Source organism: Centruroides vittatus, unplaced genomic scaffold (genome assembly GCF_030686945.1).
Source record: "Centruroides vittatus isolate TY-2023 unplaced genomic scaffold, ASM3068694v2 contig_926, whole genome shotgun sequence".
NCBI classification, from domain to species: domain Eukaryota; kingdom Metazoa; phylum Arthropoda; class Arachnida; order Scorpiones; family Buthidae; genus Centruroides; species Centruroides vittatus.
The window spans coordinates 1,604,103-1,631,100 of NW_027122612.1; the positions used below are offsets into that span (position 1 = coordinate 1,604,103).

Genomic DNA, 26,998 nt, shown 5'->3' on the forward strand with positions numbered 1-26,998 from the left:
CACAAATTCTTTAATATTAAGAACGTTTTCAAACGCATTAAGCATCCATCATCAGTTACTTTTGTTAAATTGAATGTGAAATTCGAACAAATATTACGCAAATTAAATTTTAAATAATTGTTCGTAAATGCGAAAAATACAAAAATTAACGATAGGCTTAAACAAAATAAAATAATCTAGGATTATCGTAATTTTACAATTATGCCAATACGTCACAAAAAGACTTCTAAGCAGTGGAAAGCTCATCAGCATCTCTATAGTTGATGCAATGTGTGCTCTTCTGCTCCCTGTGGATTTCCAATTTTTCCAAAAACTTTATCGCATGCTTCGATCTAGTAGACTTGATGATAGAGGCTTGGTCCCAAAAGACCGTGATGCCCTGTTGCTTGGCATAATTGGCAAGGACTGTACTATCAACTGCTTTGCTCACTGACTGCTTATGTTCATTAATCCTCTTTTTTAAATTCCTCAACGTTGCCCCTATATATACTAATTTAGAGTCGAACCTATGGTCCCTTAGATTGCTTTTTTTCTTCTTGCTCTGTCTCATTTCTGTTGTGATACAACAAAGTCATGCAATGTCCTGGTATGATTTAATATACTTTGTTAACCTATCCAATATAATTTTCCTAATAATCAGAATTTATATAGGTGATAAGTGTATAAAAGAGAAAGAAGTGAGAATATTGGAATTGCAAAAAAAAAAAAAAAAATTGTAAACCACATGAAATTGTAAAAATTCTGCTGGCTCTTTAGGAATAAGCACAATTTTTGAAGTTCAGGGTGATGTGATCATACAGGGCTTGTTTTTACATAAAATATATTTGTATTAATATTTTGAAAAAGTTAAAAGGTTTTATTCAATAGGGAAGTTTGCTACAGGGAAGGTACATCACTACAAACAGAGAAAGTGAAAAACTTTTTCACTTTCTCTGTTTGTAATGGAACCGTATTAATGAGGCTTTACCTCACTTTGTAAGAGGGAGAATCAATTTTTCTATAGGGAAGTAATCTTTCTATATCTAATTTTTCCATCTTTCAGGGGAACATATCCTCTGACATTAAACTGGGAGGGGACTTGTGGGACTAAATCCTACTCCGAACTTTAGTAGAAGCCTATTGCCAATAGCAAAATGATGGACAGAAAACCAAGTTGTTTAAGATCTCAACCATAAAATTTGAGGAATGAACCCCCTGAAAGAAAATTCTGGCTACAGGCATGTCTGACATTGTATTAACAACATATAGTGTACCTAAAAACAAGAATATGGAACCAGAGTATTTTAATTGTATAAAAATTATTACTTATATTGCAAAGATTTTTATAATTTACAATTTGTAAATTATAAAAATCTTTATTTTATAAGCTTTATCTATATTTCATTATCAATTATAAAATCAAATATGTTTTTTCTAATACTAATTCAATTATAGTATTAACATCTAATATAGTTTATAATACTTTGCATTTTATCTCTAATTAAAACACTGAAATTTTGGAATGTGTTTACTTTTTAAAGTTATGCAACATTGAAAATCTCTCAAAAATACTAAATTATCATTTATTTACAATTTCTTGATGTAGCTAAAGTATAAGCTGAAATATGTAGATATTAAAATAATGTTTTAGCTTACTTGATACAAATTGTAATATAATCATGAATTATGCAAAGCTGTTACTTAGTTTAAATATATTTGTAATTTTTACAGGGAATATACGTAATTTAGCAATGGAGAAAGTGGCTAGTACAGTAATGTTCCCATGTAAATATTCTGTATCTGGCTGTACAGTACAGTTGCTTCATACAGATAAACCAGAACATGAAGATGCTTGTGAATTCAGGTTTGTGTTTATAAATTTTGGATATACAAATTGAACCTTCTTAATCCGGCAACTTTGTGATCTGGCTTTTGCTGGATTGTGGAAATTCATCTTCGAAACCCCTAAGAAAATCACCTACCTAACAATATGCTTACTCTTTATATATAATGCAGTGTTATTGAATGTAGAATCAAGCTTAAAAAACAGGAAGCAATACTACCATTAATGTTTCAGACAAGATTTTTATTGTTTTATGTAATTTAAAGCCGAAAATCAAAAATAATACTTGTAGTACCTGTAGTTCAGATAAAATGGTCAGTAGTGTATCCAGGATTAGCAGTGTCTTCAAGGTATGTATACAATGCAGGCAAAAGAGATGCAGTAAGTGGATTTTTGTGTTAGAATGAGTAATGACAGTGTTATTAGTAACCTTCATCCACTTTTGCAATGTAGCTTGCTTCTTGTACCTTGTCTTTTATTTTTATTTTGGTTTTGAATCAAATAAATAGACAAAACAGATCTATGAACTAGTGACAGCAGCTTCAAATGTACAGGATCATGGGAGTTGCCAGATATAGAATGCTGGATTAAAGTTCAACCATTATATATAATATCCAGAGAATTTTAACATTAAGAATTTTATGATTATCTGAAATCTGTTTAATATAGTGTTTTCTATTAGAGGTAAGATGTACAGGTACCACCATATTTACAATCAAGGAACAAGAATTAGAAGTTAACCAATTACCATTCACTTTACTTTTAGTATGTGAATGCTTATTGGTTAACTTCTAACTCTAACTCTTAATCCTTGGTTGTGAATATGGTCATTAGACATATATATTATATTATTATACTTATGACTATTAATATAAATAATTTATATTAGTTTATTAACAAGGATAACATTTGTTGTTTTCAACAGCTGCAAATTGAGCTGAGCAAGATTTATGCTTAAATCTAGTTTAATTAGTATGTTCAAAATAGAAGCAATAATATCTGATTTAGTGGCTTATTTTGGAAACATGATTCCTTTCAGACGTCTCCAGAATGGTTTAATTCAGTTCATATGTAACAGCATTTGAAGCTGGTTCAATGTTACCAGCCAGTGATGTTTATGAATATACAAATGAATATAGACCTGTTAAGCTGGGTTTAGATTCAATTGTCACATTTAATAATTTAAAATTTGAGAAATGCTGAGCAAAAGTCAAGTTAAGTGTGTTTGTTTACACTTGTAAATGGAGCTGAACTCCTGCATGCCCAAAATTCCAACTTAAGTCTATAGCAGAGTTTTTTTATGATATTTCACAAGAACATGATCTGATTATTATTCTGGGTAGTTTATGACATTCACCAACCTGGACTTGATGTTCATACAAAATTTGGTTGAGTAGGCCAAATTGTTTAGGAGAAGTTTAAGTCCAATGAGTGTAAAGAAATGAACTTTGCTCACTTAATTACAAAAAACAAACTAAATTTTATATTCAAATAATATTAAATTTAATTTAATGTTATGATAATCATTTGTAAATAATGTGTAGAAATCAACACACCTGACTCAATCATAAGTATGCAATTGTGAAAACTCATGCTGAACAGAAAAAAACCTAAATAATTTGATAACACAAAAAAAAAAAAAATATACTTCTTTCAAGAGATATTGTGTATATTTTCTCTCTCATTTACACACTTGTTCTACACCATTATAATGAATTAATATGACTCTTCCTTAGCTGCCTTATTAAGTTGCCCAATCTGCTACAATTTGGTGCAGCCACCTGTATACCAATGTGGTAATGGACATATAGTTTGTTCTCATTGTCTACCTGTCATACCTCTCAAGGACCTTTGGGGAACATTTGCAGTTTAGTAGTTGAACAAATAGCTCTAACCATAAAATTGCCATGCTCTTATCAAGTCCGCGGGTTCCTGGAACTCCTCCGAGAAGAAAATTGGAAAACACACTAGGACAACTGTAGCTTTAGATCTATTTGCTGTTCTTTTTATAATAATATTTATGCCTGTGAATGGGAACAACCCAATATTTACCCCCATATCTCAAGAGCACACTCCCAGATTTGCACCTTAACTCAGTCTTTTTTTTTTTTTTTCTGGGAATTGATGTCCAAATAGAAAATAAGGCACATGGAAAGCCATTTTAGACTGTTTTAACCAAAAATTTCTAATTGTAGTCCAAAAGCAGTATCTTGATGGACCCTTCTTTTCTATAAAGGTACAACTTTTAACCAATTTCCCATCTTCCAAATTCAATTATATTATTAAGGTTTAAAAGAGGCAACTGTACTCTTCAATGGATGTCAACCATCTTCGAAACATATGGGAATTTATCCTGCCATGTGAAAGATATAATCAGTTTTACCTATTTCTTATAACTATCTGAAGGATTGATACAGTTCTTCAGCAATCACCATAATTTTAAATTTATTCTCTTGTAAATGGCAGAAGCAAGTGAATGGTGGGACCCCATTCCTGAATCTCCATCACAACCCTCTATTGTAAAAGAAGTTGAGTTAACTTCCCTAACTTTCAACTTAAATGGTTCATCATGTATACTAAAATAAACAAAACAATAAAAAAATTGAATATGCTTCAATGCATTTGGAAATTATAAAAGAAAATATGATAAATAAAATTATTTTTGCTACTTATGTCTACAAAGACACATTTAAACAACAATATATTTAAATGTGTCTTTATGCATATATGTTTATATTTTGGATAAGAAAACCATGTAGAAGCAACACTGAGAAAGTCAATTATTCTCCTTTAATGCTTATAATTAAGATCTTTAATACAAGGTGTGACAATTTAATTCCAGGACTGGTCATGTAGCACTGCAGTATCAGCATGCAGAAACTTGTCTAAGCTTGTCATAATAGTTCAACCATCTGGCTACTTGTCTGCAAAGATTTGTTCATGTTTCATAACGCGTTCTTTTTCTGTACTCCATTCACATATTGCTGTGAGAAAGTGCTGTAACGTTTTTGTCATGGAACAAAAAGCGAACATTAAGTTTTGTTACAAGTTGGGTAAAAGTGCAACAGAGACATATGCCCACATCAAGCAAGTTTATGGGATTGATGCCCTATCCTGCTCTCGTGTTTTTGTGTGGTTTGTGCATTTCAGGGATGGTCGGGAAGACCTTGAGGACGATGCTCACCCTGGATGACCTCAATCAGTTCAAACATCAGAAAACATTGAAAAAATCAGAAACTTGCTGCAATATGACCGTCGAATGTCTATTTGGATGGTAGCAGAGATAACTGGTATCAATCTGGAGACAACAAGCTTAATCATTACCAAAGATTTGGGCAAAAGAAAAATCTGCTCCCGCTTCATTCTGCACTTCCTCACTGAGGACCAAAAGCGTCTCCGCCTGAAAGCGTGTCAACAGTTCATTCAAGATGATGATGATGACCCCTCTTTACTGGATCAAAATCACATTGAAGGAACGAAGATTCAACGACCTGGAGGACATAGAGCGCAATGTGACCGAGGAATTGAGAGCTGTCAACGGAAGTGACTGTGCCGAGTGTTTCAAGAACTTGTACAGTACAAGCATTGTGAGAAGTGCATTGCTCTTCAGGGGATTACTTTGAAACATATGAAAAGGGTTTTTCATTATACGTTCTTTGTGTCCTTTTATTACCCCAGTCCTGGAATTTAATTGTCAAACCTTGTATAATATAAAACTGACTATATTTTTCTATAGAAAAAATTTTTCATTGCGATACAAGAAAGTCATAGGAACTGTTAACATTATTCATAGAAACTGTTAACATTCAAAATTTTACAAAGGTCTAAAAATAGTATCTCCAATATTTCAGTTATAATTTCATAATTAAAGTAATTGTAAAAAATGTTGAAAAAATCAAAACAGAGTAAATATAAAAAAAATTAATATTCAGTTAATGATGGAATAAGCATAATGAAATTTAAATGTTTGAATAAGATAACTTAGAATGAAATCATTTTGAACTTATTTTATAGATTGTTTTAGTATGTTTAAGAATAGAAATGTGAGAACCTGGAGTTGAAGGAAGAGATTTTAGTAAGTTTGTTAAATTAATATTTTAAATATTATTTCAAATTAACCTGATAGAAAATTTATCTTTGTGTAAACGTGAAGTGCTTCCTTTCACAATGTGTCATGGAGAGAAACAATTTAGTTCCTCCCAAAATGATAGTTAAGTATGATATCTCATTTGACTATTGGCCAAAAGTCCGCCTGACTTCCTCCTCATGTCGGAAGCATAGTATGAGGTTTGAGCAACCTTACTGGATGTCAATTCCATATAGAAGGGCAAAGGTACCTTTAGCCTTGCTTTTGTATACATTAGTTATTCTGTAGCTGTGCTATAGTCCTCATTCTCATTTGGCACCCTTGCTGAGTGCCAGAATCTTCTGTCAACAGACTCCCAGTTCTCAACCTCCAGATGCTCTACACATTCTCAACTCCATCACCTCAGACATATGTTAACGTCAGGTAACAATGATCATATCTTGTAAATTATCTGAAGTTAGATTATATTTTGTGTTTAGGTTTGAAATTCTCTTTGATTATATCAAGTAGTGACTTACTTGTTTGATCTCATTTATATCTAAGATACGCGTCATATATACACTTTAGTAATAGCTATGTTTAAATAAATATATTTTGTTATATTCTAAACTGTTGTTAAATGACTTATTGCCTAACTCCATTGTCAACCTCACATAACTCATTGAACAAACCCTTCTAAGTTCCAGGAAAAAATTTGTTAAAATCTTCATCCACTCAGAACATAAGAAAAAATTTAACATGTCTTAATTCACATAAATAACTAAATGGTTTCAGGCTGATGAGAAAGGAAGACCTTAACAATCTTTCCTGAACTATATTAATAACACTTTACCGTGCTGATAGTGAGTGGGTGTAGGCCAGAACAGACCCAAATCTTACATTTGGTGTCATCAAAGTGGGGTCAAATATCCTCATTTTCACAGAAATGTATTGATTAAATTATCTAACAGAAAACTATTTTTGTAAAAAAACAAAACAAAAATTTATATATACTAGCAAGTAGACCCGACATTGCTCATGCAAAAGTAATGATAGCAAAGATTAAGATTATTACGTTATAGTCATAAAAGAAAAAGAGTAATTTCATCAACAAACTAAGTATTTCTAAAGAAAGGTCGAATTTGAAAATCAAATGTTCTAATATTGTTCAATTTTCACATGTTTTGATTATATCATTCGATTTTCATCGAATGTTCTAAAGAAGAAAGGTTGAGAAAAACTGAACTAATCTGTTTAAATTTGAAAATTGAATATGTTCTAACATATTACTCTTTTTCTTTTTTTTTTCCAGCGCCCATAAATCTTGCTTGTCGCTTTCTCTTGTTCTCCATTGTTAGTTAACATTTCCATTGTTGACACTTCCATTGTTACTTAAAACTTTGGTACTTAAATTTGGTACCCTAAGTGTGTACCAAATTTCAACTTTCAACTCCTAACCGTTTGGGCTCTGCACTGATTATTATTATTATTATTATTATTATCAACTCGTCTTGATTATATATATAGATATATATATAAAATTATTTTAAGTATAAATGCTTCTAAATAAAAAGATATAAAAATTAAAATTTCTTTATAAAATTTATTCCTTTATCTATTGGTATACTAATGTAAAGCTACTACATATTTTATTATCAAAAGTGAATACATTTTCAAAAACGTTTTTGAACAAAAAATAATATTTTAAAATTACCATTATCATTTGTAATGTTTCAGTTTACATAATAATTCAGTTTTAAAACTTGCTTATAATAATGAAATTTTAAATGACATTATTATTATTATTCATTTTGAAGCTGTTTTAAAAACATAAATCTCATCTTCATATATTTTTTAACATTCTAAATACTTTGAAACTAATAATCAAATTAATCATTTAATACAAAAGCCACTGCTATTTTTAGGTTTTCAAAAATATATATTTTATATGAAATATTTTCAGCTTAATGTAGGCCATCATCTCCAGCATTGAATACACAAATGGAATGATATTATAGAATAAAATGTTTCAAATTTTAAATTGTTAAAAATATTCCATTCTGTTTGTATTCAGTGCTAATAATTCTATATTTGGTTGAAAATATTTCATATTTAATATACTTTTTTGGTAACCTGAAAATAGCAATACTTTTTTGATTCATTAATTATTATGATGCCAAGTATAATTACATTTACAGATAAATGAATTACTTCATAAAGAAAGGATGCTTTCTATTCAACTATATCAATTATAAATATTTTATATAAAGCAAGTAATACATATATATTTAGTGGAATACCAAGACTAAAATAAGATGAATATTTATGAGAATTTTGTTTATTATGAAAAATCAATTTTTCAATGTTTTATGAATACGTTCTAAATTATATTCTAAAATAATTTTGTATATATGCTAACTTATTTTAAATTTTTTTGTAGGCCATATTCATGTCCATGTCCTGGAGCATCCTGTAAATGGCAAGGCTCTCTGGAACAAGTCATGCCTCATCTGTTACACTCTCATAAATCAATTACAACATTGCAAGGTAGGCATTACATCTTATAGTGATATTACTACAGTTTTATTTCTAATACTACTTGTATGTTAATTCTTTATTTCTTTAAAACTAATAGTCACTCTATAGATATGTACTATATTATATTTAACATTAAAATTTAAACAAAGGAATCATGAATGTAATTAAAAAATATTGTCTCACTTTTCTTCTGAAGAATTAGAACTAATCATTCCTCAATCCAAATCATTCAAAGAATACATATTTGTAAAGTATGTTTAGTAATATTTCCATATATCTTGTAGAACATTTGGAGATATTACAGAATCAGAAAATTACACAGTTTTATAAACCACATGAAAGATATTGTGAAATATTATGAATGAAATGTTAAATAACAGAATATAAAATCAAAATTTTATTGCATGTAATAATTTTACAAAATATATGAAATCCTTTAAAACAAAGCATTGTATGTATAAAACATTGATCCAAGGATATGTTCTGTAATCTTCAAAGTGTCTCAGATACAAAAATATCTGTATATAAATAATTTGTGCAAAATCTTGACATAATAATAGTTAATAGTATGCTAACTATATACAAATTAAATAAAATAACTTTTTAAATTAAATTCTAGTCTTGGCCTTCTGCAATACTAACAAAAACCTATATATTACACTAAAGCATAAAATCACTTTTAGTTAAATAATTAAGATGATATAACATCTTGAATTATCTATTTGATGTGTTTTTTAGTTAACAAAACATTGCATTTATATAATTTGAAGCTTATATGCTTCCTTGTTAATCTTTACTGTAATAAGTTAATAATAATATGTATTATTTATATTAAGCAATGTATCCAAAATTTATTATGAATGATAGTATAATTAATTTTTATGTATACTGAAAAATTAAACTAATAAATTTTTTTATTTAAATGGTCTTGTGGTGCTTTTCACATTCCAATACAATTTATTTTTTTCAACTAACTTGTAAGACAAATTTTCATACAGTGGAACCCTGATACAATGAACAGGCAAGGGACCACTAGTTTTAGTTCACTGTATCCAAAGTTCATTATAACCATGTATCAAAAGAATGATTAAAATGCATTGAAAGTTGCAATAATTCATTCAATATTCAGCAGAACTGAATTTATGAAGCACTTTTATTGTCCATTATGACTATCTAATTTTGTACAACTTCAATAAAAATCTCTAATTGACTTTTGTTTGTACTTGTTAATGAGCTTTTCATTTAGCACTTTCTCCAATTATTAAACATTGTTTGAGAATATATCTGCATCCGATTTTTCTTGAAATTTAGCAAATCCCATATTTTTGTATTATTTCCAGTGCCATCTTGACCTTTTCAGTATTCTGAATAGGAATAATTGCTTCACATTCATCACTTTCTTTTTCTTCTTCATCTTCCTTCATTTTTTCTTCTGTGTAAATCACAGATTGCAAAATTTTTTCATCTACAAGGACTCCTTCTGTAGCAAGATAATTGTCAAAGCTGTGAATGTGACTGAATACAAAAGGGTGAAGAATTCTAGGTTAATGAGGAGTCATTGGCCATGTTAATGTCAGTAACTAATACAGTATGATACTTTCTAGTAAATAAGAAATATTTTCTAGGAAAAGGAACAGCTCATGGTTTACCAGGTGAACTGCAAAAGTTGGAGTTCACTGTGATCGAGGTCTCTCTAATAGAGGTTTGTAATAATTTGGTTCAATGTAACAGAGTTTCCATTATAACCGTGTTTACTATATTCAATGAAAAATGCATTAAAGACATAGCATATTTGCTGGGATTAGACTGTTCAGTTCAATAAAATCAATATTACATTATATCTGAGTTCATTGAATGAGAGTTCTACTGTAATTTTAAAATCAATGTTTTGATTGATATAAAAAAAATATAAACAATTTATCAAAGGATATTTTAATTCAAACTTGGATAGTTTAAAATCCCATTAGTTCATAACTGTACTTTTGTCCCAGCTGGGGATATAGAAATGTACAAGAAATTTGGTTAGTTCAAAATATGACTACTTGGAAATTTGAAGCGAAAATTCTGTCCGAACTGTGATATGCTTATGTTAACTCATTCATTAGATTGAAGTGCCTCCTTATTATAAGAGAACAATACACCAAGAATAACTCTAATCTGGTCAATATGGCTTTACATTTACAGTAACACATTTTCAGGTGTCATTTTATTCGTGGAATATCTTTTTTCTCTTATCTCAAAAAATTATACACCAACCAAAGCTGAATATAATCGGGCGAGATATGGCTATAATACTAATAATTTAATAGACAATTTGGCATTAGAGGTAGATGTTAGGTGCCATCTCTTAATAAATTTAATAATTACAATTAATTAAATAATTTAAATAATAATTTAGAATTACTGGAAGAAAAGAATCGGCCCGAAGTGGGACTCAAACCCACAACTTCTGCTATCTGTGCAGACACATTACCAGTTATGCTACCCAGACCTTCGGCTCGATCCCCTCCTCCAGCATATATATATATAAGCTATAACCGTCGATGGTTATTACAATGTCAGCTGGGGACGCATTCAGCATCCACGACGTGCTACCCAAGGCACTCAACTGGCCATCGCAAACCCCGGCAAGGCATATGTAAATAATCAAACATCTTTACTACACACGATACATGTAAAGCTATAATATATTAATTTGACTTTTATCCAGTGCTTTATTACAGGAGAAAATTTTAACTCATTACTTTTTCATAAATACTGTATATTAATAACAAAGAGTGAAACTTGTTAAAATATATTTATATTTGCATGTTTTGTTTAGTTATTCAGTTAAAACTTTCCTGACACATTTTACTGAGAGAATCATATAAAGATCTTATATCTTGTTCTTCCTATTCTGTAATTGTAAGTTGTTTAACAAATTCCAATTTAAAGTTATGATCAATTGTAGTTGTAAAGATCTTTTATGTACACTCTGTAGTCTAAATGTTAACAGCTATGCCTTATATAAAGGATATTTTTTGAACAAATGGACTGTAATGAATTCACTATTATCGAAAAGTAGTTAGAAACAATTTTGAAATCAGAAATTGCCGTTTTCTTACATAATATCTATTGAACAATTCTTTTCAGTTATTAATATTTTCTTACTAAACATTGTAATTTTTACTTATAATAAATTTTATTTTCAGGAATTGAGAAAGCTATGTGGTATCCCCATCTTATTTCTTTCTACATGCTCTTCTGAATCAAATGTTTAAGAATCTTCTAAAACTCAAAGCTTAAAATTTTTATCTGAAAGTGCTTATTTTTTCTGTTTGTACTTTCTTATAACACAGGGAATAAGGCTATCTCTATAATTCTGCTTAACATTAATCTTTACAATTAGTTTTCTGCTTTTTTTATCATTGTAAGGTTAAAAAATATGTTTGCTTTCACTTTACCGGTTACAAAATCTTTTGGCTATGTCAATCACATGAGAAATTGAAATGTATTAAAATATATTGGAATGTGTGAAAACTTGTTCATCTTTCAACAAATTTGAAAACTTCATTGAAAATTTTTTACAAATTTATGATGAATAAGCTACTAAAAATCTGAATTCAGAGAGGCAGAAAGAATTATTCAGATTAGGGAAAGTGATTGAGATAAGAACATATAATATTTCTGTATCCATTTAATCTATACAGTGAGTATATTATGTTGATAACAAGAATTAGGAATATTGGAACTATAACATAATAGCCAGTTGATATCTTTTTTAGTAGATATTAGAGCAAACTTGAGTTTATTCATATATATGAGGCAATATGCCATATTAATGTATATATTAGATATAAGTCTAGTTTTAAGTTTTCTTTCTTCTTTGTTCTTCCTTTTGTTTTCTCAAATTTTCTATTAACATTCTTTTCTGTGGGTGGGGTAACCCTTTTCACAAACCATGTTAACAATAGGAAGTGAAGTCCCTGAGGCTACTAGAATGATAAAAAGGTCTATTCTTGGGTCGGACTCTCAGTGAATGTAGATGTGCGAAAATTACGCTCCTGCTCATCGTCTAGAAGGACAAAGGGAGACTAAGGTGGCCTACAGAAAGAGAAAGGACCCTGCTAACATAAAGAGAGAGAGACAACAACATCCCTTGTATAAGGAGAATCTTTGAAGAGATCCGAAAAAGATCAGCAAGAAACACTTTAGAGTGGTTCCTCACCAGAAGAGCGTCAATATCAAACAGAGAACCTGGGTATTCCTTATAACCTCCTCTATCATACTAAAACTTCTTGCTATTCTTCCTTTTTTTTATAATTTAGTGTAAGTTAGTCGTAAGATTACAAGTCGGTCTTTTCTTATTTGTCACAAGCGTGTTCTTTTGTTCTGTATTTGTTCAATTCCTCATCCCAGTTTGGGATATTGTATAACATTAAGAGTTGGAATCCGAAAGAATCCTGTATGTTGCTAATCACGTGGAAAAAATAAATTATTATTGTTATCTTTTTTGTGTACTGCCTCTCGTGGTCTATTGTATACTCGCATGACTACCACATATATAAATTTATAGTAAATAATTTTAAAATAGAAACAGAAAAGTTTAAAAAGTTTTTCTTTTCATTATTATCATTATTATTATTAAATTCATACTATTAGTTCACAGTCTCCCTATATATATATATATCTTGTTCAAATTTTTAATCGTAAAATACTTTTTATTCATCCACTCAAGTTCAAATACATTTTTTAAAACTTGTAGTGGATGACACTTGATGTTAATAGTTTTTTCAAATATTAATTCATTAATTAAATTTAATTATTGGTTAATATTACCTGTGGTATCGAAGATGGCAACAGGGAATTTTTTCCCTAGATACTAGATGGCAACGGGAAAATTTTTTTCCCTACGTTCGAGATGGCCGCGTTTCCGGTAATCTTGAATCAGATTATCGAGTGATAATCTGGAAGCAGATTAACAATGGATAATCTCGAAGTAGAATACCGAGTGATCTAAATGTTAGGGGGCATGCCCGTACTATCTGTCGCATTATACAAATTAATAAATTTCCCCATCGCCGTCTAGTATCTAGGGAAAAAAATTTTTCCGTCGCTATCTTCAATACCACGGGTAACATTAACTTAATTATTAATACTTTAAATAGAGTTTTAGCAGTCTGTAATGAAAATTGAAATCAACAGGCAGTAGCTCAATCAGTAAAATGCAAGGATTTCAGTATTTTTCATGTGAAGGTGAAGAATTCAAGTTCAATTCTTGCGAAAATCGATAAATTTTTGAAAATTTTTGTTTTAAGTAGACATTTTATCCAAATGATTTTTGAGAGTGAGTTAGCAGTTGTGGCTTAGTGGTTAGAATGAAGGATTTTTCTCAAAAATAAAATTGAAGAAATTTTATGCTTTGGGTTCAATTCCGATTTCTCTTTCTATTTTGTCACTTAATATTGTGATTCTGTCATATGTATATACATATTTATATTAATTGTAATTATTTAATAAAAAGTAACTAAAATAAAATTTTTCTTTGTTGACCTAAGTAGGAATTGACTTAAAAAAATTGTTTTTATATTACTTGTTTTCTGTTGGATTTTCACATGAATAGAAACTTTCACTTCAAATACCTTTATTAACAACAAATAAATAGAAAAGATCATGTGATGATTAATGTCATTCCTCTATACTCTCTGCAATTCATACTGTTATTGTCAATATATTTTAAAGAAAAAATTAAAATAAAAGTTGAGTCTGAAATAAAATTTGCAGCAAATTACACATGGTTCAACATTACTTTGTTTATCAAAATTAAAATTGATCATAACTACTGTAAACAGTTAAGTTAGCTTACATATTTCTGTACAATTTATTATAATTTTGCTAATAGTGTATGAAATAATATATTTTAATTCTGTTCAGTTTTACGGAATGATCCTTGAAGTATTTGACCTTCTGTTAGGTATATTATAATAAAAGGTAAAAAAAAAATGCTTGATGGATAGAAACAGTCTCTGAAAAATGTAGGGATTCATTCTCAGGTAATTGTTACTTTATTATTCTGATTTATTGACTACGTTTTTAAAATTTATAATTTAATTAATTTTTTAATTAGATTTCTAACTACAAAGGAAATATATAAAAATCTTAGTGTGCAGCAACATCAGCATCTACATCATCAGCAATTATAAAAGATTTGCACTAGGTAATCAGAAATATTTAATTTCCCTAATTATATTTTTAAAAAATATGATAAATATTTTTTAAAAATGCAAATTATATATTTCTGCATGTATTTGTATTGTAAGTCAACGTAAGAAAGCCAAGAAGAAATAAGAAAATAAATTAATTCAGTTTTCAAATTGTTTAAAATATGAGTTAGTAATTTTTGCACTCTACAAATAATTATTTGGAATATATATCAAATTAAATAACATTACTATAAAATTTTTTCCTAGGTCATTTGGGAAAGTTTCAAAGTCAAATATCTCATGCCCTAAAATTATCAGAAAAGTGGCTGTTTGTTGCTCATGGATTTGAAGAAAACTGACAACTGCCCTAGTATTACAGTTGTATTGATGGGATACATGTTACGACGGAATATCCTGCTGAAACAGTCGTCATTAATTTGAATTATAAAAGCAATTTTAATAAAATATTTTTGAAATATTAAACATTGATCTAAGTTCATAGTTGTTGATTTTGGACATAATGGGAATTTTACAAAATTTAAATTTGCTTAACTGTTGTACCAGGATAAGTTTTATTTGTCACCTGATGATATACAATTCTTGTCAATTTTTTCATTTTTATTGGAAATGAATAAAGGTTTTTCGTTGAGAAAATGTTTAATGATGCTTTCTCTAGAAGATTCCAGTTTTCTTACCATCAGAGAATTTTTAATTAACTCTGTACAAGTCATACCAGAGTGCATTTAAACTTATACGTATTCCTCATCAATAACAGATACCTGTAAGGAGTTAAAAAATGAATAAAATTCATACCAGACTACTTACAGAGAGAATTTTTCTTTAATTTGTAGTGTCAGATTTAGAACTTTTGCTAATCATTTTAATTTATAGAAGATATTTAATAAAGTTCATTTTTATAATAATTATGATTTTTGTTGTGTTATTTAACTTTTTTTATTAACTGAAAGCTTCATATATAAAGTAAGACTTAGTAATTGCAAAAATTCAAATTCCGTTTTTTTTGGAATTGTAGCGTATTAATAATTTTAAGATCTGTTTGATTCATCATATTATATAGGATGAGGCATTTAACCTGAAAAAGTGAAATATCTTCAAAACAAAGCATTGCAGAGGAAAATGTTTAAAATTGAATGTTTGTTTTGAAGGAAGAAAGGTGACAGATTTTGTTTATTTTTTATTTTGAGCATGTTCTAAGGTCCTATCATGGTCAACTTATTTTCATTTGAAAACATATTTTTTCTTCATCAATCTTGAACCGATTGAAAAATGTGTGGTTATTCGTACTGAGAGATAGTAATGCCCGCCAACAAATGTTACTAAGAGGGATACGTAAAACAGATGTACAAACAAAATATCCTTTATTTTTCTCTGAACTGGTTCTTTTAGTACAGATTCCAACTTTACAGATATTAATATTACTAATTAACAAAAGAATGGTCTATTGTCCTCTCATAAGCATATAGGTAACGCACGCATGTATACATACAGTATCAACTCAACCAACTTACAACTAAGCTTATATCTATCTTAAACCTAAGAAAAAAGAAAAGAAACAGAGACTTAGGGAAGTATGTCAAGTAGACAGAGGAAGGTAGAAAATATCCAGGTCTTCTTAAGTTGGTAGGTACCAATGTGGAAGATGTCTCTTCAATATTATGCTTTTGGATACCTCCCTCCTCTGAAAATAAACAAAACGGTGCCTCGTAGATCTCCAGTTGTACTCACTGTCCTTACGACCCTTCTCTTTCTGTTCTTTTCGACCTCTACGGTTTTCCTTGGCTTTGCAGTCTCCTTTGTCCCTTTTTCAACTTTGGAGCACTCTCTTGTCCTGCCGTCCACTCTGAGATCTTGACCAAGAATGACTCTTCCATTGGCAGTTATGCCTCTGGTCCTTGCCTTCATTTTGTTTCCCCCAAAAATTCGAAGAAACGATAATTCCCCTACCCTTTTGTTCTACCAAGAGTTCTGAGAAGGGGTAATTCCTCCTTAAGGTAATAAGATTTAAGACAGAAGCTTCTAGAAGGAAGTTGTGACAAAAGGGAAGAATCGAATATAAAGATAAATAAAAAAACATAACTAAAATACATATAACAATATGGCTGATGGCCACAAATGTGTTGAGATTAAAGGTCATCATTTTGAACACTTGTTAGGTTAATGTACTCATTAACATCAAATTTTTATGTATTGCTAATAAAAATAGTAATTCTACTTTGGAAAGAGAAATGTTGTTAAAAGTAAGTGATAACTTTTCCTTGAAAGATTTTTCTGTTTATTTTGTGTATATTCAGCTGCTGCTACAAAACATATAGATTTTTGTTTGAAAATAAGTTAACCTTGATATGACTTTGATAATGTACTCAAAATAAAAAATAAATAAATCTGTTACCCTTCTGTCTTTAAAACAAGTACATTCAATTTTAAACATTTTTTTTCTGCAATACTTTGTTTTGGAGATATTTCACTTTTTCAGGTTTTTTGAAGCGGTAAAGTGAAAACATCAATTTTCACTTTACAGCAACTATAACAAAATAATTATCTTTTTGAAAAATTTGATAATTTCAAAAATTTGGTTTGAAAGCATTTGAGAATTTTTTTATTCTAAAACAGAATGATAGAACCACCTGATGAAAGCTCATGAATAGAGCCAAAATACAATTTTTGTGTGTTATAAACAAAAATTTCTTCAGCATAAAGGTGAAAGTTTTGTTGTAGTGTGAACTGAACCAGAATAAATAGACAAAATAATTATTTACAAAAGATAATTTCCCTCTTCTAAAGACAAATACATAAAATGATAGTGAATTAATTTAACAAAATAATTTATACAAAATAGAGTATTATTTTACAATACTTATCATATTATCTGATATTGATATTAATATACTAATATCAAATGATATCTTGTTGATTGTGTGACAAATTCAAGTTTATTTGTATTTTTTATATCAAATAATTGTGTTAAGATAGTGAATAATTTATTTTGCAATTTTTGGGTTTTATTTAAATATTTTTTATGCAAAATTATTTTACTTAGAAAAGTATTATCTATAAAGTAATATTATTATCTATTTAAATCCTATTGTTTTTTTTTTATCAAACATCAAATTTCTACTTCATTGATTTAAACATACATTTTATCATGATTTATAATTAATTTATACAGTTTACTCTTAAAAAAGAATAAAATAATCTGATCTAATGTTTTGTCAGCATGTGATAACAAAGATTTTCATATCATACGAAATATTTTCAAATAAATACATTGTTTAGATTAACTTCAAGAAAATTTTTTAAATTATAAACCAAAATTCTGTATGGTGCTGCTGTTCATTATTGTTAAAGTTATCATTTTTATTAGACTCTTATATTTGAAATATAATGATTTTGTTTTTGTGTTTTAGAGAAAAATATAAATATTAAAATAAAAGCATATTGTTATTACTATACAAATGGAATTTATATAAACTTTAATTGTTTAGACCAGAAATGGCAATATGCAGGCTAGATCTGATTCAGCAGACCATTTTTTATGGCTCATGCAGTACTTTAGCTCCACCCTTTCAAACAGCCGATATCCCATAGTCGAAATCAGCCAATGACTAGCAAGGAGAATCCACATACAAAGATTTGTTAATTCTTGAGTTACTCAAAGGAATATTTTAGACATGACATAATTTATTTCAATGGTGATGAAATTTCAGTTATTTGTACATCTGGTAATCTTTGTACATTTATTAGTGAGAAATTTGAATAATTTGGCAAATCTTACACATTACATTCATGACATGACTACTTTGCATTATATATATCTATCTACCTGTTCATGCTAAAAATATCAAAATTTTCAAGACAGAAATGAATAATTTCTGTTTAATCTGTTATATAGTTGTACTGTTTGATAAATGAAAACATTAATTTCTGCATTTTTGCCATTAGATAAAAGTAGAATCAAATTAATTTACTATTCAGTTGTGAGGAGATTGGAGAAATACAGTTGTTGTTTAAATTTGAATTACTGAATGTTTTCATTAAAAACAACATAAGCTGGTAATAATTTTAAATTATTTTGATTTATGCTTTCTGAGAAAATAAATATTAAATTTTTAGTGTAATGCTTTTACAACATTTTTTTTCTTATTACTATTCATAAGGAAGCTATTTAAGACACAAAATTCAAAGCTCTATTCCTCTGATAACATAGATATGAATTATTGGCCTCAGCCATTCTGAAGTTGGCCACCACTGGTTTAAACTATTATTATTCAAAGCTTTCTAAAAATATCCTGAAATATACAAATGTAAGATATTAATCATTATTTAAAAAATTATATTTTCCAAATAGAGTAGACCCTCAATTTAATTGACTAATTGGGGAAAGGATGTCTGCTACTGCTAAGTCCTTTAAATTTTTACAAATATGTTTTAAAAACATGCTAACAACAAACCTAAAATGTGTAAGATATGTTAAAATGTTATAATATATAAGTATGAATAAAATTATTATAAATTACTCGCTGTACATTATTATCTCCATCTTTTAGCATCCTCTGTTTATGAGTAATAAAGGTTTTAAACCTTTTCCTGTAGGACAGAAATTGTTTAATCATTAAATCTACATTCCCTTAAATTGAGGTTTTCCTGTACAGAAAAGCTAGGACTGAATTTGTATTTGTAGTATCTCACTAAATCCTATAGATACATTATCATCTCTATTACAGAATGTTAATGTATTATTATTGTTAGAAGCTGACAACTATATAATTAATAAGATATTAAATGTTAGAAAAAAACTTGAAAGAGTAAAAGGAGTCAGGATATTTATTTGGATTAAGCCTTAATATAAAGGTTTAATGCAAATAAATATCCTGACTCCTTTTACTCTTTCAAGTTTTTTCTAACATTTATACTCATGGAGTCATCTTTAATTATAAGACATATTGTTAAAGATGTATCATCATCACATTATTCTGAGTAATTTGAAAGAAAGATTGCTGAAATTCAAATAAATGAGATATATTCTCTGAGTGTAAGTCTAAAAATTTCAATTTAATTTGATATTCAACTTCATAATGGTAATAAAAAATAACATCTTTGGAAAGTGAAATTTGTCATACCTGTGAGTTAAAAAAAAAAAAAAATTGGAATCAGTTTGTTGCTTAAAAATTAACTTTATTAACTGTATTAAAACTTAAGAGTAAAATGAATTTTATTCTTTCAAAAATATATATCTTAATTTTTATTTAAAATTTATGATTTTTTTTATGTAATATAATTTGAATTCTCAAATTTTTCTATCACCTAGGAGAAGATATTGTGTTCTTAGCTACAGATATCAATCTTCCGGGAGCAGTAGACTGGGTAATGATGCAATCGTGTTTTGGTCATCACTTCATGTTGGTTTTAGAAAAACAAGAAAAATATGATGGTCATCAGCAATTCTTTGCCATTGTTCAGCTAATTGGCTCTCGAAAACAAGCAGAAAATTTTATTTATAGGTTAGTTAATTATTTTAAATTTTTTGGAATTAACAAAAACTTTTATTAAATTAAGCTATAGAAAAAAATGGAAAAATTAAATTTTGTATTAAAAAAAACTTCAAAATTTTATAATTATGAAGATTAAATTCTTAATAATTTATATATATATATATATAGTTATCACTGATTTTAAAGTAAATGACAAATGAAAGTTCTGAGATTTTTTTGATAAATTGAAATTGTTGAATAAATTGAAACACCAAAAAAGGAAATATTTGCAAGAGATTTTATCAAAACTTTTATTGAATAGAGAACTAGCACTTGACACATTAGTTGCTGTTTTCAAATCAGAAAATTTTTTTCAGTAATTCTGGTATACAATCCATGAAACTGAAATTATAGTAATGTGGAACAGTATGGAAAGCAAAGCACCTTCAGCAACACTTGCTGTGTCTTCCAGTCCAAAGAAAATTTGTCAATTTTTCTGATGAAATCTTAGTATTACATATTACTACTAAGAAACATTTAAAGTGTGTCGGAGAGGAAAGTTTCTCTCACACTTTAAATGTTTCTCAGTAGTATTATGCAATTCTAAGTTTAGCATTTCATGGTTTTCAATTGAAACACACGTTTATGTATTAAAAGTAATATATTCAGTGTTTCCCATTCTTGTTTTTCAGGACAAAAGCATGGATATTTTTGTGATAGTTTGACTGTAAATTTGCATTATGTCTTCAGCATATTCATTGATCATCTGGAACAATTAAAATTAATCATTAACATTATGCAAGCAATATAAAGCCACATTTTTGAAACATCACTAGATGATCATTAATGTGTTTTCAGATTCCTTAAACAATTATTATTTTTCTGTATATTATAATAAATAAAACTTTATTTCTAGATACTTGACATGATCAGTTGATTTAAAAAAAGAAATTTCTTTGATAAATATAAATGGGCAAACTATATATTATTATAAATAGTAAACACAACAAACTCTAAATCTTCCACATGTGACCAAAAATTGATGCAGGTTGCTAATGAAAATCAAAATCAGACAAAGAAAGCAAAAACATGATAAAAATGTAACATTGGAAATGGAAATGCTTCTTTATTTCTGATGCAATTGGTTAGGTAGGCAACTTCTGAATTCTAAATTTAACACTGTGCTGTTTACATTAGAGAAAAATCTTTCCATTTTTCTCTAATGTAAACTTCCTTTCCTTCCCTTCTCTAATGGGCTACTTCCAGAGTGAAGAAAAAGTGTCTAATCACTAGAAATACAAATTAGAGAATTCATGAAAATATATGAAAACAATTAGTATTATTTCCAAAATTAGGATATATGGTAATCTGATATATTACTGTATCTACAACAAATATTTTTTTGCTGTGTTTTCATTTTGTATTTTAAATAAAAGATTACTTATGCATTAATTATTGCTTTTTTATTCTTTATTTAACATTATTAAAGTGTTCAATAAGAAAAATTAATAATTAAGAACAGAAGACATGTTTATTACATTGCATCTATGGATTATGGGATGCATCTTTATGAATTCCTACTTTATGAAAGAAGGATTAGAACAATTACTTTGTGTATGTGGAAACAGCATACATATTATAATTTACAAGAATAGAATTTATAATTTGGTATAATTTGTAGAAATGCAATCCTGAACATATTTGGTCCATAGATTTTCAATATCATGAGAGAAAAAATGTTCAATAAATCCAAGAATTGAATGTTTCAATGCTTGATACCAATCAATATATAAAATAACTATATAGTAGAGTCCCACAAACTTGGCTTAATGTGGACTGAGAAGGTGATTAGTTACTGAAAATGACTAGTTTTATAATGTACTGATGGTGCTAGTCTAAATAACAGAATTTTTGTAAAGGTATTTTGTGAAGAATTTTTGCAAATTCATATATTTAATGTATTAACTACATACCAATAGTGACTATTTCTACTTGTAGTTAAACTTTAATTAAAAAAACTATTAGCTGTTCATAGGCTACTTTTGAGTTAATGACATTCTCATGATGGTGTTTTGCAGTGGCAACTTGGAAAAACGGTTGCATTCTTTGTTAACACATGAAATTGATGCTATTATCAAATGTCACCAATGAATAATAACAACTTGATAGATTGGGTCTTCTGATCTTTAAAGAATCTGTTAAATATTTCAACTAATTACCTTAACATAAATATTTTAATGGAAATGTACAGTACAGTGGTATTGGGTATACTTAAGAATACCTTAATGAAATTTACCCAATACATCATGTGTTTTTACTCCCTTTTACATACTATCCATTTTGCAAAGATCATACTTCTATCACATTTATAACATGACAAATATTGAAAATCTACTACACAAAGATTTTAATCATTTTAAATGCATTTGTAAATCTATCCTTTATAATTCTTATTGTTAATATTTTTGTTTTATTGTTATCATAGCCTCCTTTTTTTATGCTTTTCACTCACTTTTTTTGTATTTTTATGCATTTTATTTCATGTATTCTATTGTTAGATGAAGGAATCTTACATCATATACATGATACTTCCAATTGTAATTGTAATAAATAAATAAACTTATTTGATCCTAGTGTTAAGCTATAGAGGTAGAAATTAGATGATCTTTTTTAAATCACATGACGAATTTTACATAATGTTGAATTATCAAGAGTCAAGTCAGGTAGCTTAATAAAGAAAGTCTGTTTTCTTTAAGAACTTTTTCCTCAATTCTTGTGTAAATGCTTAACACCAGTATAATTGTTCCTGTTAATAATAATTAATGTCCACGTTGACAAAATATATAATAAGAAATTAAATAAGGACAGTAAGGCAATAATAATTATCAAGAGTCAAGTTACTGGGACACTACTGTATAACAAAAATACAAAAGTTATAATATACTATTTTCTTGTTGAAAACTGATACTCATTATATAAGACTGAAATGACTATCAGGGCTTAATTATAGATAATTTGCAAAGGTCATTAGAGATAACTTATAAAATGCTAAGAGAACTAAGAAAACTGATTCTTGTTTTTTAGAAGTTAATTAACTTTAAATAAAAAAGTTAATTAAAGTTAAAAACAAGGACGGTGATGAAAAATATCATTTATGAATAGTGTTTTAATTAAAATGTAAATTTGAAAATTAAGTTTGACATAAATTATTTTATGAAAAGTTTGGATAAAATTGCAAACTTCTGAACATATTTTCTAGAGAATATAAATTGTATATACGAAAGTATAAATTTTTAGTAATTATTTTTTTGGCTCACTTTTAAATTAAATAAATTGATAGAAAATTAAAATATTATAGCGTTATTGTCATTGTTTCAAGTGTTAGTAATTCATTAAAATTATAGACAAGTGATAGAAAGTTAACTTTTACTTCCTAAAATATTATTGCTTAATAAATGCTTGATAATAAGTTTTATTTTTTATTTAAAGTTTTAAAAATTTATGAAAATATTTTTTAAATATATATATTTAATTTATTTTAAAAAGCTACTTATACTATTTGTTATATTCATAAAGAAAGCATTTATTTACATACAACTTTGTCAAAAAAATTCATTAAATATAATACATCATTATTCTTTCATTTTATGGCAGATTATTTTCTTAAATTCTCAGATAAACAAATTAACAAAAAGTTTATTTCATACAAAAAATATGGATAATTGACTCTGGGCGTAATTGGTTCAACTGCAGATTTGACTCATTAACAGTCCTTTATAACTGTTTGAAGCCAAAGTAACAAATAAACAAACAAGTAAAGCAGTAATAAATGTAGAAATTGTATCTTAAGCAAAAAACTTTTATAAATTGAAGTAAAGTTATCCATATAAGTCACCTTAATTTTATTAAAAGTAGTAACATTTGACACATCTATTAATCTTAAATTTTTGCCACTCATGATTTAAACCAGTCACATTAAATAACAAAGCACTACTTTAAGTAATTTTTGTCCTTTATATTTCATCTACTTTCCAGATCACACAATTGTTATGCCATTAGTGCCTTAAATAGTAGGCAATTTATTTAGTTAATAGATATTTTATTGGTACATTGCCAAAACTGGATTTTTCAAATAGTCAGTTTTATCATTAATGCTCTAGTTCATTAAATTTAATTGTCATTTCTTTCCAGAAATAGTCAGATTACTAATATGTAACTACATTTAGTAAGATTCCATCTGTGTTATAGGTCTGAATTAAATGATATTTTCCATGAAGACTCAACTAACTCAACTTAATCTATTTCACTCTAAACCCAGTAGTTGATTGAATGTATAAAAATTGCAAATACAGTATGTAAATTTACAGATAAATCTGTGTCTAATATATTTTATTTTGCCTAACAAAAGGTCACAATTTAATGAATTGATTATTTATGCAGTTTATAATTAAAAAATTACTACTTTTTTGAACATATTGTACTTATTATACTTATATGTAGAATTAAGTCTAGATACTATACCATTCACATATCCTAGTACTGCCATAAATGTGTACAAAAAATAAATTATTTACAAGCATCAACAAAGAATAAATATTTAATGTAAGTAGAAAATAAAAAATTCAAAATCTTTTGAAGGACCGAAATTAAAGTTAAAATATATAAAGTGATATATTTATTTATTTATAAAAATGTTGAAAGTTGGTTTATTTTATTAAATTTGTAACTAAATGTATGTTAATTTTGAACTATTATTGTAATGTAAGGGATAGAACCATACCTGACTCTCCTACTGCTGAAAGGTTATTTTAGCAGTAGGAGAGTCAGGTATGGTTCTATCCCTTAGTAGTGGAGAATATACCTGGAAAATTTTTTAATTATTTTTTCACACAATTTTTTAATTTCTGTTTTGGGAAAAGTATTTGTGAACAGTTATGTCTAGTAAAGAAAAGTCTTTTTTATTGTTACATAATTCATTTTTTATGTGAATTTTTTTTGCGGTAGTTTTTGGCGATACCCCCAAAAGAATTTAGCGGATATATACGTCCCTCACCACACCTGCCACATGATCGCCCTCGACATATATATACGTCCCTCACTGCCGAGTGGTTAAAAATAAAATAATTACTTTAATCTAATGAATTGAAATATTAATAAACAACAAAAAATTTCCCTGTTTTTCATGTATACATTCTCTATTCAAAAATTGAAAGTTTAAATTTTTATAAAGTAATAATTATAATAATCAATAACATTATTTTAAATAAAATAATGAATAAATTTAAAATATACTATTGTTATAAATGTCATATTGCTTTATTTATACATCTTTTTGTCAGATGTATTCATATTTTTCAAAGTAGTGTCTGTGAATACAAATTTATTTGATTCTCTTTGATTTGCTTTAGATATAATGAAATTAGTACAAAGTTAAGATATTTTTTTTTTTTGTTATATCTTTTTATTATTTATTAAGATGGTTCCATTTTGCATATAATTATATATCTTCAGTTTTCTTCACTAAATTCGATTAGTTAATATTTTTGTTATTTTATATTAATTTTCAGATTTTAATTTGAAATAGAATGTTTTTTAATTATTATTATTATTATTATTATTTAAGAATGTGTTGTTTTTCAAATAAGAATTATTACAATAGCCAGTTTTATGGCTAATATGAAATATTTAATGAAATATCAAATAAAATTCAGAATAATTTTTCTGATTTATATTTATTATATGCTACAAAAGATATTTTAAGTTGCAACTTGATTTGATTTTATTTACAACATAATGAGAATAGAATCCATTAAACACACTGGTATGCTTATCATTACATTTGAAAAGGCTTAAGGATAGATATATTTTGATGGAAAAGGCAAGGATCACTTTTGAATTATTTAATTTCTAATTAAATATTTCAATGAATATCAAACTAAGTTATTAACATTCGAATTTAAAATAAAATTTTAAAATATTGAAGTACTACAAATACATTTTATAATAAAATATTTTTTATTCTATATTTTTTTATGCATAATTTCTGTTTTGCATTAATTGTATTTAGAATATTAACAAAATTTTGTCTTTATATAGTTAAAAAATAAGATCAATACTTAGAATGTATTTTTAATACTTTTGTATGTTTCTTATTAAATTAATTTAATATATTCTACAGCTTTCCTTTAGTTTCAAGAATTTTTTTTTTTTTTTTTAGATCTAAGTAAAGTAAAATGAATTTATGTAATCATTAATATTTATGATATATACTACAAAATTAAAACAAAAAGAAAATAGACATTGAATATGCATCTTGAAAGTAAAATATGTGCTACAAATATTTAAAATGTGTTTTTTTAAATGGAAGCATTTTTACTTATAATTATGAAATTTAATTATTCAAATCAGTTTTTAATTATAATTTTAGACCTGCTTATACAAAATCTACGATATTTTTTTTTTCTCTGAGTAAAACATTTTAATATTGTTACATAATTGACTTATTATTTAAAACTTACAAGCTGTTTCGAATAATTTGATATTCTGTTCATATTTATATTTGATGATAAGATTTTAATTAAAAATCTGTTAATATTGTATTTAATGAAGAATTTGATTAAAATTTTAATAATAATTACAGGTTTTTAAATGTACAACTTTAAAAGTCATTTTATTATCTACTTTCTAGTTAAGAGTACAAAATATTTTTTTATCTATATAGTGTTAAAAAAAAAAAGAATTAACAGAATTATTTTAAAATTATCATCAATTCAAGGATAGCATTTCTTCTATAAAGGCGGTTTTCATGTAAGAATGAGATTTGGTGCAATGTTGCTTCTATGCAAAACTAATATAACTGCATCACACAATACAGGCAACTGTTGATTAAACAAATAAATAA

General features: G+C 27.3%; 1 protein-coding gene and 1 long non-coding RNA gene across 2 annotated transcripts in view; both read left to right on the top strand.

Moving 5' to 3' along the window:
- The window catches only part of LOC136984705 (E3 ubiquitin-protein ligase Siah1-like), a 51,911-nt gene that overhangs the window by 21,646 nt on the left and 3,267 nt on the right, over positions 1-26,998 (top strand). Inside the window, exons 5-7 of the mRNA XM_067281801.1 lie at positions 1,711-1,843; positions 8,329-8,435; positions 19,935-20,127. Coding sequence (XP_067137902.1) covers positions 1,711-1,843; positions 8,329-8,435; positions 19,935-20,127 — 433 coding nt within the window. The remainder of the gene's footprint in view (positions 1-1,710; positions 1,844-8,328; positions 8,436-19,934; positions 20,128-26,998) is intronic.
- LOC136984710 (uncharacterized) lies at positions 14,468-15,091 on the top strand. The gene is made up of 2 exons (XR_010882226.1): positions 14,468-14,622; positions 14,876-15,091. It is a non-coding gene; the product is annotated as an uncharacterized lncRNA (long non-coding RNA).